Below are 13759 nucleotides of genomic sequence, written 5' to 3' on the forward strand. Positions count from 1 at the left end.
GGGGGTTGGGAGGGGGAATGGAATGAATCAGGAGAATCAGAAGGGCTTTAATAGTTCCTTCCCATGTCTTGTGCTTGATATCCTTAAACTGAAAAGGCTATGAAGCTGGTTACAATTAAAAATGTTTTTATCAGAAGCAATTATTTCCTGCCTCTTAATTTTTCTCAATCCATTGAAACCTACGCAGAATGGTCCCTTTTTCCATTGGCTATAGCTTTGAATTTCAAGGGGGAGAGCATTACTGGTTTAATAGGCTGCTGAATGGTTAAAAAGTTGACTTACCTTGAATTTAATAATTTAATTCAGAAAGTTTTACTGAATGTCTACCTATTGGATTTACACAAGTATTGTAGTGATTGTATAATCTTCATATTTTAAAATTAATAATCATTATTTCAAACTTAGGATACATAAAAATTTAGTTTAGTCCTTTGTACACATTATTTCATCTAATATTACTCAACATGAAAGAAATAGAAAAACAAATACTTGGAGATTCTACTATAAGAAAAAATAATTTGGCCAGTCACGGTGGCTCACGCCTATAATCCCAGCACTTTGGGAGGCCAAGGCGGGTGAATCACCTGAAGTCAGGAGTTCAAGACCAGCCTGGCCAACATGGTGAAACCACGTCTCTATTAAAAACACAAAAATTAGCTGGGCGTGGTGGCACACGCCAGTAATTCTAGCTACTTGGGAGGCTGAGACAGGAGAATTGCTTGGGCCTGGGAGATGGAGGTTGCAGTGAGCCAAGATCGTGCCACTGCACTCCAGCCTGGCTGACAGAGCGAGACTCTGTCTCAAAAAAACAAGCAAGCAAACAAACAAACAAACAAAAAAACCAACTGTGAACTCTATGCACTAATTTTGTAGTAAGATATTTTTAAGCTAAAGATGAAGATGATAAATCCTGTCCAAACTTTTGTTGTTCTTGTTGTTGCTTGGTTTGGTTACAACAATGGACTAGTAGTTACCTGAATTTAGTATACTTACTTATGATAAAACATACGAGCCATGCCCATTCTTTGCTTTTCCCCTCCTGACAGGACATCTTTCCAGTCCATAACAGCATCCCATCCTTAAGAAAATAAAAAAAAATTTTTATAAATCATTTGTTTAATCGTTACTATTTCTACCCTAACAAGTGATTCCTGACAAATTCAAATTGTCAACATGAAGAACTTGGTATTTTATAGAATATACGCTTGGATAAACTACAGAGCCTCATGTATAAGCATTTTGTTTTAGATTTGATATTCTTTTGATGGTAATAACTTCTTATACTGACAAATGATCTTACAAGAATTCTAAACACTGACACTTTAAAAACTGTGTTTGTTTCTCAGTGTCTCCAGTGGGTTGATAGGCTTATACTTATCTTGGAGGGAGATGGGAGAAAAGAACCAACAAGATAAGCATTTTGTTTTAGATTTGATATTCTTTTGATGGTAATAACTTCTTATACTGACAAATGATCTTACAAGAATTCTAAACACTGACACTTTAAAAACTGTGTTTGTTTCTCAGTGTCTCCAGTGGGTTGATAGGCTTATACTTATCTTGGAGGGAGATGGGAGAAAAGAACCAACAAGTTTTCATATGTCAATTACAAAGTCTACAAAGGGTAAGAAAGGAACTAATTTAGGTGGCTCTCCTGTGCCTAGCACTTTATGTGAGTTTTCTCATCATATATTTCACAGTTTTTGTAAGACAGATTTTATTTCTTGCATTTTATAAGTGAGCAACCTACAGTTCATGGAGTAATTGACATGTCTAGGTTTACACCTGTCTGGTTTCAACCTCCTAGGTTCGAGCTATTTACCCTCCTCAGCCTCCCAAAGTGCTGAGACTCTAAGTGTGAGCTGCCAGATGGGGCCAGCTACTAATTCCTGTGACATCTTGAGATGTCAGAACTGGGATTTATATTTAGGTCTATCTGATGCTTTTATAGTTTTTCCATGCATGCTATCTCTTAAAATATCTTAACTGTTGTCTTTCTGTTTGGTATTTATTCAAAAAACAAGCATTCTATTTTTCTTACAAATAGAGTAGATCTTGTATATTAATATGAAAATGTGCCCAGAATATCTGTACATTAAAAATCAAGTTTCAGAATTGTATATATCATCGTCTTTCTGTAAAGAAACACATACACATATACTTCCAGGAACAGAATTAGATTCATTTCCTAAGTTATCCATTTTTATAAAATTCTAAAATTTTATAATAAGCCTACCTTAATTTTATAATTAGATTTTTTAAAGGTTACTTAAAAATAAAACCATAGTTCCACTACTGGAGAGTCTGATTTTCAAAGAAGAAAATGATGCCAAAACCTAACAGATACTTAACAGCAAAATTTCTAAATCCTAAGTGTTCAGGGATTAACTCTCATCTTTGGAAAAAATCCATGTTCTCTGTTATCTTTTTACTTGCTCAGCTGTATTTTTACCATTAAAATTTTGAAATTTTTACCACTAAAGTTTTGAAATAATCTTGGTCAATAGGAAAGAAAATAGTCCTCATTGCTTTATGTGTACTGTGTATCTGAAAAGTCAAATTATCAAAAATGATTATTTGATTCTTTTGCTGGTCAGAAGAAAAATTTGGACTTATTTTTGAAATCCAAAAGTTCAGAGGCTTTGATGAAATAATATATATTAATTGTTAAACATAAAATGCATCTTTAGGTTTCTTACCATCTTCTTCGTTTAAAATTACCACTACAAAGTACGTTGCATTAAAAAATGTATAAAAGCATAAAAAAGAAACTAAAAACAATGGTTGCCTGATGGGGATAGGTGATAACTGGATGGAAGGAAATAGGAATTGGAAGAATTTTTTAGAGTACATTTAAAAATGCCTTTTCATTTATGAATTATGTGAAAATTACTTACTTCAAAAATTAAATAAGCAAAGACATACAATAAAGGTAATACAATATATGAAAAATTATCAATAAAAAATATCTGGAGTGAAAAGGAGACTTGCCCTATTTCCCATTGACACCTGAAATCTCACTCTCCAGAGGGATTCACTGTTTATTTTCTTGGGTAAACTTTCAGAAATTGTCATTTTTTAAATAAGAAAATACACATAGGAATAGACAAATCCTTAAAATTTTATGTTAGGAAAAATAATCTTAAAATACCATCTGATTTAGAGTTCTTGCTTCTAGGGAAAACTGTTGAAATAAAACTTTCCCTGTGGTTGAATTTCATAGTATTTATGAAATATAAGTGATGATTTGAGAAATAGACTTGGATTACTATGCAGTGGAGAAATATTCTGGGCTTAACTTTTTTTTTTGCCTGCCCCCTAAAAACGTGGCACAAGAAAAAGCATTTGGGTCAAAGGACACTTTAACTTTTACATATTTTAATAAATCGTGTTCTTTGTTCTACTAAACCCAAAGATTTTTGTAGGCAGGCAATATTGCATGATCACGGAACACATAAACGAAAACTCCGAGTCATAATGTTGCCTCTGACCCTGATTTAGTGAGACAAAGTCAGCAAAGAAGGGAATGATTTTCCTGCTTCCTAGAGATGTATACGCTTCTTTAGTTCGTGTCCATTTGTTAACCCTTTTATGCTTTTCTGTTTTGTAACCTAGTTTATGGAATGGAATGTAGTTTTTAATTCCATTTTTATTATACCAACCAAAGGATTAGCTAGTCTAAATAGAACTTCAGTAGGCTTCTTTCAAATTAAATAATGTACTTGCAAATTTAAGTGTTTTCCTGCCTTACTTAAATATTTCAGGTTTAAGAATTAAGCAAGTAAAACAGGTTTCCTTGAAGTTTTTTTTTTTATGTGCAAGGATATAATAGTTTTTATTATTGTTTAAAAAGCTAGGAGTTACCATAGTATAGTGGCAGACCGTAGCATAGAACACTGACTTTCAAGTCAGATCTGTGCTCGAATCCCTGTCCCACAACTTGCCATGGGACTCTGAGTAAGTTACTAAATTCCTGAAATTAATCTTTAAGATGAAGATAGTAAAACCTACATCATTGGACTATTATGGATATTAAATAAGATGATATATATAAATTCCACATAGTAAGCACTCAATAACCCATAACAATTACGATTACATTTTTAAGTTTGGAAAATTCTTGGAAAGAGTTCTAGACCTTCTTGATGACTTCTAAAAGAACAGAATATTTCATGTTTATTCTAAATTTCTATTTGGATCATTAGATTTCAAACTTCCTCAAAATAATTTTCCCAAGATAAACATGTAGCATTTATTCTACCACAGCTTTCTGAAACTCCAAGGACTTGACCACATGAAACAAAAAACCAATCTGCTTTCCATATATAGTAGGAATTGCAAATATCAAAAATTAAAAGTATTTTTCTTGACTGCCTTATTTGTTTATTGTAAGGATCAAATGAAATAATGTATGTGATATTGTTACATAAAACTTCAAGCATTATCACACAAAGACAAAGTATAGTATCAATATTACAACTACTAATATTACCATTAGCTACTAATTTTTTTTTTTTTTTTTTTAGACAGGGTCTCACTCTTGTTGCAGTGGAGTGCAGTGATGCAATCACAGCTCACTCCAACCTTGACTTTGCAGGCTCAGGTGATTTTCCCACCTCAGCCTCCCAAATAGCTGAGACTAGAGGGGTGTGCCACCATTCCCGGCAAATTTTCGTGCGTTTTGTAGAGAAGTGGTTTCACCATGTTTCCCAGGCTGGTTTCAACCTCGTAGGTTCAAGCTCTTTACCCTCCTCGGCCTCCCAAAGTGCTGGGATTACAGGTGTGAGCTGCCGGACGGGGCCAGCTAGTAATTCTTGTGTACTCATATGCCACTGTGCTGATGTTTTACGTACAGTCCTATTTAATCTTCACAAAAAACTTATAAGGTAGATATTTATCCTCATTTTACAGTTGAAGATACAGAGAACAGGGCTAATCAAGATTTAATTCCAGAACTCTGAGTTAAAAGTCCATATTCTCAATCACTGTATTACTACTCTACTTCTAATAATGTAAGTGGGCTGTGAAATAGAACATAAAATACATTTAAAATTAAACTTGTTGTCTCATTTGTTATTTCATTTTTCTAAACTATCAAATTATATGAATTATTAAATTATTTGAAAGTGTGAATATAATTTTTTGTTTTATTTTATTTTATTTTTTAACTTTTAGGCTTGGGGGCACATGTGAAGGTTTCTTACGCAGGTAAACATGTTTCATGGGGGTTTGTTGTACATATTATTTCATCATCCAGGTATTAAGCCCAGGACCCAATAATTTTCTTTTCTGCTCCTCTCCCTCCTCCCACCCTCTAACCCTCAAGTAGACCTGAATCTCTGCTGTTTCCTTCTTTGTGCTTGTAAGTTCTTATCATGTAGCTCCTACTTAAAAGTGAGAACATGCAGTATATGGTTTTCTGTTCCTGCATTAGTTTGCTAAGGATGATTGCCTCCAGCTCCATTCACGTTCCCACAAAATACGTGATCTCATTCTTTTTTTCTAGCTGCATAATATTCCATGGTGTACCTCTACCACACTTTCTTTATCTAATCTGTCATTGATGGGCATTTACGTTGATTCCGTGTTTTTGCTATTGTGAATAGTGCTGTGATGAACATTTGTGTGCATGTGTCTTTGTGGTAGATGATTTTATATTCCTCTAAGTATAAACCCAGTAATGAGATTGTTGGGTGAAATGGTAGTTCTGTTTTTAGCTCTTTGAGGAATTGCCACACTGTGGTTGAACTGATTTACACTCCCACCAACAGTGTATAAGTGTTCCCTTTTTCCCACAACCTTGTCGACATCTGTTATTTTTTGACTTTTTACTAATAGTCATTTTGACTGGTGTGAGATGGTACCTCATTGTGGTTTTGATGTGCGTTTCTCTAATGATCAGTGATATTGAGCTTTTCTCATATGCTTGTTGGCTGCATGTATGTCCTCTTTTGAGAAGTGTCTGTTCATGTCCTTTTCCCACTTTATAATGGTGTTGTTTTTCTCTTGTAAATTTGTTTAAGTTCCTTATAGATGCTGGATATTAGACCTTTGTCAGATGCATAGTTTGCAAATATTTTCTCCCATTGTGTAGGTTGTCTGTTTACTCTGTTGATAGTTTCTTTTGCTGTGCAGCTCTTAAATTTAATTAGATTTCACGTGTCAACTTTTGCTTTCATTGGGATTGCTTTTGGTATCTTTGTCATGAAGTCTTTGTCTGTTTCCATGTCCAGGATAGTTTTGCCTAGGTTGTCTTCCAGGATTTTTATAGTTTGGGGTTTTACATTTAAGTCTCTAATCCATCTTGTGTTGATTTTTGTATATGGTATAAAGAAGGGGTCCAGCTTCAATCTTCTGCATATGGCTAGCCAGCTATCACAGCACCATTTATTGAATAGTGAGTCTTTTCCCCATTGCTTGTTTTTGTCAGCTTTGTTGATTAGATGGTTGTAGATGTGCGGCCTTATTTCTGTGCTCTCCATTCTGTTTCATTGGTCTCTGTGCCTGTTTTTGTAACAGTACTATGCTGTTTTGGTTACTGTAGACTTGTAGTATAGTTTGAAGTGGGGCAGCATGATGCCTCCAGCTTTGTTCCTTTTGCTTAGGATTACCTTGGCTATTCAGGTTCTTTCTTGGTTCCAAATAAATTTTAAAATAGTTTTTTTCCTAGTTCTGTGAAGAATGTCATTGGTAGTTTGATAGGAATAGCATTGAATATGTAAATTGCTTTGGGCAGCATAGCCATTTTAATGATATTGATTCTTCCTATCCATGAACATGGGATGGTTTTCCATTTGTGTCTTCTCTGATTTCTTTGAGCAGTGTTTTGTAATTCCCACTGTAGAGATCTTTCACCTTCCTGGTTAGCTGTATTCCTAGGTATTTCATTCTTTTTGTGGCAATTGTGAAGAGGATTGCCTTCCTGATTTGGCTCTTTGCTTGGCTGTTGTTGTATAGCAATGTTAATGATTTTTGTATGTTGATTTTGTATACTGAAACTTTGCTGAAGTTGTTTATCAGCTGAAGGAGCTTTTGAGCCGAGACTATGGGGTTTTCTAGATATAGAATCATGTGTCTGCAAGCAGGGATAGTTTGACTTCCTCTCTTCCTATATGAATGCCCTTTATTTCTTTCTCTTACCTGGCTTCTCTAGTTAAAGTGTGATTATTATTATTAAATTATTTTAAAGTATCACTAAACACAGAAAGAGTATTATTAGACAATAATTCTATTTTAAGCTTATATGTACAAATGTTATTTATACTCTTTCAAAAATGTTTTATGCTGGAAAACCACAATACGGAACTTTCTAACTTTAATTATCTGTGTCCTGCTTGAGAGCAAAAAAAGATACTGGTCACATTGTGGTTCTGAAAACAAAAAAAGAAGTTCTGTGGTATCTACTTCTCAAATTATTTAATTTAATGTGAGCTGAGAGCTTGTAAGGCAAATACTTCTGTCACAGACTTTACATACATCTAGACTGACAATGGCCTCAGGGACTTTGTACATTCAAATATAAAAGAAAAACTGTTTTTAAATGTTAGCTGCACTGACATGGAGACTTAATAAAAACTTAGTGTGTTGCATTAAACAAGCAGAAAAAGAAATGTAAATAATGGAACAGCAATAAAACTCCGTCTTTACACTTATGTGCTTATTTCCGATTATAGTATACATTCAAATTAAACCACAGACTAAATACATACCCAAGCTTACTTTTTAAAAGTGAAGTTAAATGCATTAAAAAAGAATGATAGACTTTACCTCCTTCTCTTTGAACTATGTGATAGAGATGGACATCGTGTAGGATACGTTCCAGATCTTGGTCTGTATAACCTTTATCATGCATATCATCCACTGAATCAGGGTAAATGACTTGATCCCGAAGACTTCCAAGAGACATATATGGCCTGTAAAACACCAAGCACACAAGAATCCTAGTGGAAAGTCATGTTAACTTACTCAATGTGACATCTTGGTAGTCTGAAAACACCAGCGAAGACTTTAAATACTACATTTCCAGGATGATATTTGTTACCTGGCAATGAGTACTTCTCCCTCAGGTACTGCTAAACATACCGTTATGTTTACATAAAAACTTACTGACACACGGACACAAGAAAAGCTTCTCCAAGAAATCATCTGACATTTTCTTTTTCTAAAACATTCTATTTTATTTTATATTTTGTAGAGACAGGGTCTTGATATGTTTTCCCAGGCTAGTCTCAAACACCTGCCTCAAATGATTCCTCCAAAGTTGGCCTCCCAAAGCACTGGGATTACAGTTGTGAGACACAGAACCCAGCCACATTTAACATTTTCAGCCGAGAAATACTGTATATACTTTGTTTCACTGTATTTGATAAAGATTGCTTCTGTAATTCATCTATAATTATTTGGGTTACATATTATACAATTTGGGTTTTGACCCAGCAATGTGAACAAACAAAACAAAAAAATTTAATTCATAGTAAGAAAAACACAAATTAAAACTACATTTTCTTACTTATCAGATTGGCAAAAATTCAACAACTTGATAAGTCACTCCACTGGCAGGCCTATGGGTAAAGGAATGTTCTCATACTACAGTGAAAATGCAGAATGGTACAACTCTTACAGAGGGGATTTGGCAAACTGACAGAGCATTTGCCCTTTGACCTCCTTCTGGGAATTTACTCTGAAAATATACTTCTAAAAATACAAAAAAAGATGCATGAGGTTACTCATTACAGCTTATTTGTAATAGCAAAATACTGAAATACAACATAAATACCCATACAAAGAAGACTGACGGAATAAACTATAGTACATCCACTATGCAGCTGTAAAAAAAGGATGAGGAAGTCCTCTATAAACTGATATAGAGTGATTTCCATGATATATTGTTAAGTTGAAAAGCAAAATGCAAAAGTAGACTTATAGCAGGATTTCTCAACGACGGCACTTTAGCTTATTGAACCAGATAATTCTTTGTTGTCAAGGGCTACCCTGTGTATAGTAGGATGTTTAGCATTATACCTGATGTCTACCCACTAGATGTCAGTAGCACCCCTTCCTGTAGTGAACAAAAATAATTCTCTCCAGATAATGCCAAATGTCCCTGGGGGACAAAATCTTCCCAGTTGAGAACCACTTCTATGTAAAAAGAAAGCAAAATGAAATATAGACATACCCATTTATATTTAAAAAAGGAAACACAGGAAGAGTAAACCTAAACTAGTGAAGTTGGTTAGCTACAGGAGGTGGGAGGAAAAAGGTGGAATGGATAGGCAGGAAAAGGCCTAAGTATCCTTTCTGTTAATAAAGTTTTTACTTTTGGAATCCCTCAAAGTGTTACTATTCAATAAATAAATAAAATTAAAACAACAAGAAAGAAGGAAGAAACCTTAAAATTGAATACAAATAGAAACAATTTAACTGATGTCCAAAGGATAAAGTAACCACACAGCAGAGGGGATGGAGATGGGGATGAATTAATCCATGTAACTTTTGAACTTGGTTATATAATTTCAGTCAAACACAGAAAGAATCAGGCGGAAATCTTGAACTTTACTTGCAAGTTTATTTTTGGTAATGATATAGGGGCAGCAATTCTGAAACTATTTTATGTATATTGTAGGATTGGTTAAGTAAGTAAACGGTTTCGTAATGTTAGGAGCAAGGGTTCTCACTGTGGAAGAAGAAAGATACAAACATGTTGTGTGGGAAGGCAATAGAAAAACTACTATTTAATTTTAATCTGAGTATCGGTATGAATTTATGTTTTTTAATAAAAAAAATTTCTAGCCCTATCTATATCTGGAACAGTCTAATATTATCCTTTGAGAAGCACACATCATTTCAGTAACGCAATAAATTCAATTGTGGACCTAAAAAGATCCATCTTAATCCAGACCTCCCCATATCTGTAAATGAAACCTTATTTAGAAACAGAGTCTTTGCAGATTTAATTAAGGTCATTGAGACGAGATCATCCTGGATTAACCAGATGAGCCCTAAATCCAATAAATGCTCTTATCAAATGAGAAGAAACTTAGGAAAGAAAAGAAAGCCACGTGAAGAAGGAGACAGAGATGGGAGTTATTGCCACCACAAACGAAGGAATGCTTGGCACCACCAGAAGCTGGAAAAGAGGCAGGAAATAATTCTCCCCAAGAGCCTTCAGAGGGCGTGGATTGCCAATACTTTGACTTCTGGTGTTCAGGAATGTGAGAAAATAAATTTCGGTTGTTCAAACCGCCAAGTGTTCGGTAATTTGTGGCCCTTAGAAACTAATACAAGCAGTATTTCTGTAAAAAGTTTATAACCTGAATCACATCATGGAGAAACTATCAGACAAACCCAAATTGAGGTATTCTCTTAAAAAAAAAAGCAATAGTCTTACACTCTTTAAAAATATCAATGTCATATAAAATAAAGATGCTGAGAAACTCTTTTGAATAAAAGAAACTATAATAGGGGGGTGGAGCCAAGATGGCCGAATAGGAACAGCTCCGGTCTCCAGCTCCCAGCCCGAGCAACACAGAAGATAGGTGATTTCTGCATTTCTGCTTGAGGTACCGGTTTCATCTCACTAGGGAATGCCAAACAGTGGGTGCAGGACAGTCGGTGAAGCGCACTGTGCGCGAGCCGAAGCAGGGCGAGGCATTGCCTCACTCAGGAAGCACAAGGGGTCAGGGAGTTCCCTTTCCTAGTCAAAGAAAGGGGTAACAGACGGCATCTGGAATATCGGGTCAGTCCCATCCTAATACTGCGCTTTTCCAACGGGCCTGGAAAACGGCACACTAGGAGATTGTGTCCTGCACCTGGCTCGGGGGTCCTATGCCCACGGAGTCTTGCTGATTGCTAGCACAGCAGTCTGAGATCAAACTGCAAGACGGCAGCAAGGCTGGGGGAGGGGCGCCCGCCATTGCCCAGGCTTGCTTAGGTAAACAAAGCAGCCAGGAAGCTCGAACTGGGTGGAGCCCACCACAGCTCAAGGAGACCTGCCTCCCTCTGTAGGCTCCACCTCTGGGGGCAGGGCACAGACAAACAAAAACTCAGCAGGAACCTCCACAGACTTAAATGTCCCTGTCTGACTGACAGCTTTGAAGAGAGTAATGGTTCTCCCAGCACGCAGCTGGAGATCTGAGAACGGACAGACTGCCTCCTAAAGTGGGTCCCTCACCCCTGAGCAGCCTAACTGGGAGGCACCCCCCCAGTAGGGACAGACTGACACCTCATTCGGCCGGGTACTCCTCTGAGACAAAACTTCCAGAGGAACTATCAGACAGCTCAATTTGTGGTCTCACGAAAATCCGCTGTTCAGGACCCATCAGTGTGCTGTATTCAGGAAACCCATCTCACGTGCAGAGACACACATAGACTCAAAATAAAGGGATGGAGGAAGATCTATCAAGCAACTGGAAAACAAAAAAAGGCAGGGGTTGCAATCCTAGTCTCTGATAAAATAGACTTTAAACCAACAAAGATCAAAAGAGACAAAGAAGGCCATTACATAATGGTAAAGGGATCAATTCAAAGAGAAGAGCTAACTATCCTAAATATATATGCACCCAACACAGGAGCACCCAGATTCATAAAGCAAGTCCTGAGTGACCTACAAAGGGACTTAAACTCCCACACAATAATAATGGGAGAGTTTAACACCCCACTGTCAACATTAGACAGATCAATGAGACAGAAACTTAACAAGGATATCCAGGAATTGAACTCAGCTCTGCACCAAGCAGACCTAATAGACATCTACAGAACTCTCCACCCCAAATCAACAGAATATATATTCTTCTCAGCACCACACCACACCTATTCCAAAATTGACCACATAGTTGGAAGTAAAGCACTCCTCAGCAAATGTAAAAGAACAGAAATTATAACAAACTGTCTCTCAGACCACAATGCAATCAAACTAGAACTCAGGATTAAGAAACTCACTCAAAACCGCTCAACTACATGGAAACTGAACAACCTGCTCCTGAATGACTATTGGGTACATAATGAAATGAAGGCAGAAATAAAGATGTTCTTTGAAACCAACGAGAACAAAGACACAACATACCAGAATCTCTGGGACACGTTCAAAGCAGTGTGTAGAGGGAAATTCATAGCGCTAAATGCCCACAAGAGAAAGCAGGAAAGATCCAAAATTGACACCCTAACATCACAATTAAAAGAACTAGAAAAGCAAGAGCAAACACATTCAAAAGCTAGCAGAAGGCTAGAAATAACTAAAATCAGAGCAGAACTGAAGGAAACAGAGACACAAAAAAACCCTTCAAAAAATTAATGAATCCAGGAGCTGGTTTTTTGAAAAGATCAAGAAAATTGATAGACCGCTAGCAAGACTAATAAAGAAGAAAAGAGAGAAGAATCAAATAGATGCAATAAAAAATGAAAAAGGGGATATCACCACCGATCCCACAGAAATACAATCTACCATCAGAGAATACTACAAACACCTCTATGCAAATAAACTAGAAAAGCTAGAAGAAATGGATAAATTCCTCGACAAATACACCCTCCCAAGACTAAATCAGGAAGAAGTTGAATCTCTTAATAGACCAATAACAGGTTCTGAAATGGTGGCAATAATGAATAGCTTACCAACCAAAAAGAGTCCAGGACCTGATGGATTCACAGCTGAATTCTACCAGAGGTACAAGGAGGAACTGGTACCATTCCTTCTGAAACTATTCCAATCGATAGAAAAAGAGGGAATCCTCCCTAACACATTTTATGAAGCCAGCATCGTCCTGATACCAAAGCCTGGCAGAGACATAACCAAAAAAGAGAATTTCAGACCAATATCCTTGATGAACATTGATGCAAAAATCCTCAATAAAATACTGGCAAACCAAATCCAGCAGCACATCAAAAAGCTTATACACCATGATCAAGTGGGCTTCATCCCTGGGATGCAAGGCTGGTTCAACATACGCAAATCAATAAATGTAATCCAGCATATAAACAGAACCAAAGACAAAAACCACATGATTATCTCAATAGATGCAGAAAAGGCCTTTGACAAAATTCAACAACCCTTCATGCTAAAAACTCTCAATAAATTAGGTATTGATGGGACGTATCTCAAAATAATAAGAGCTATCTACGACAAACCCACAGCCAATATCATACTGAATGGGCAAAAACTGGAAGCATTCCCTCTGAAAACTGGCACAAGACAGGGATGCCCCCTCTCACCGCTCCTATTCAACATAGTGCTGGAAGTTCTGGCCAGAGCAATCAGGCAGGAGAAGGAAATAAAGGGTATTCAATTAGGAAAAGAGGAAGTCAAATTGTCCCTGTTTTCAGATGACATGATTGTATATCTAGAAAACCCCATTGTCTCAGCCCAAAATCTCCTTAAGCTGATTAGCAACTTCAGCAAAGTCTCAGGATACAAAATCAATGTACAAAAATCACAAGCATTCTTGTACACCAATAACAGACAAACAGAGAGCCAAATCATGAGTGAACTTCACAATTGCTTCAAAGAGAATAAAATACCTAGGAATCCAACTTACAAGGGATGTGAAGGACCTCTTCAAGGAGAACTACAAACCACTGCTCAATGAAATAAAAGAGGATACAAACAAATGGAAGAACATTCCATGTTCATGGGTTGGAAGAATCAATATTGTGAAAATGGCCATACTGCCAAAGGTAATTTATAGATTCAATGCCATCCTCATCAAGCTACCAATGACTTTCTTCAAAGAATTGGAAAAAACTACTTTAAAGTTCATATGGAACCAAA

General features: G+C 36.4%; 1 protein-coding gene across 9 annotated transcripts in view; it reads right to left on the reverse strand.

The window, feature by feature from the left end:
• Nucleotides 1-13759, reverse strand: part of ABCD2 (ATP binding cassette subfamily D member 2) — a 151242-nt gene that overhangs the window by 101305 nt on the left and 36178 nt on the right. For all 9 annotated transcript variants that reach the window (XR_010116413.1, XR_010116412.1, XM_063620148.1 and 6 more), the window contains 2 exons: nt 7768-7913; nt 994-1078 (listed from right to left, as the gene is read on the reverse strand). Coding sequence is in view for 7 of the 9 variants with exons in the window: in XM_063620148.1 (XP_063476218.1) it covers nt 994-1078; nt 7768-7913 (231 nt within the window). In the remaining 2 variants the exon portion in view is untranslated. The remainder of the gene's footprint in view (nt 1-993; nt 1079-7767; nt 7914-13759) is intronic.

The sequence above is a fragment of the Symphalangus syndactylus genome, chromosome 17 (genome assembly GCF_028878055.3).
Source record: "Symphalangus syndactylus isolate Jambi chromosome 17, NHGRI_mSymSyn1-v2.1_pri, whole genome shotgun sequence".
Taxonomy (NCBI): Eukaryota; Metazoa; Chordata; class Mammalia; order Primates; family Hylobatidae; genus Symphalangus; species Symphalangus syndactylus.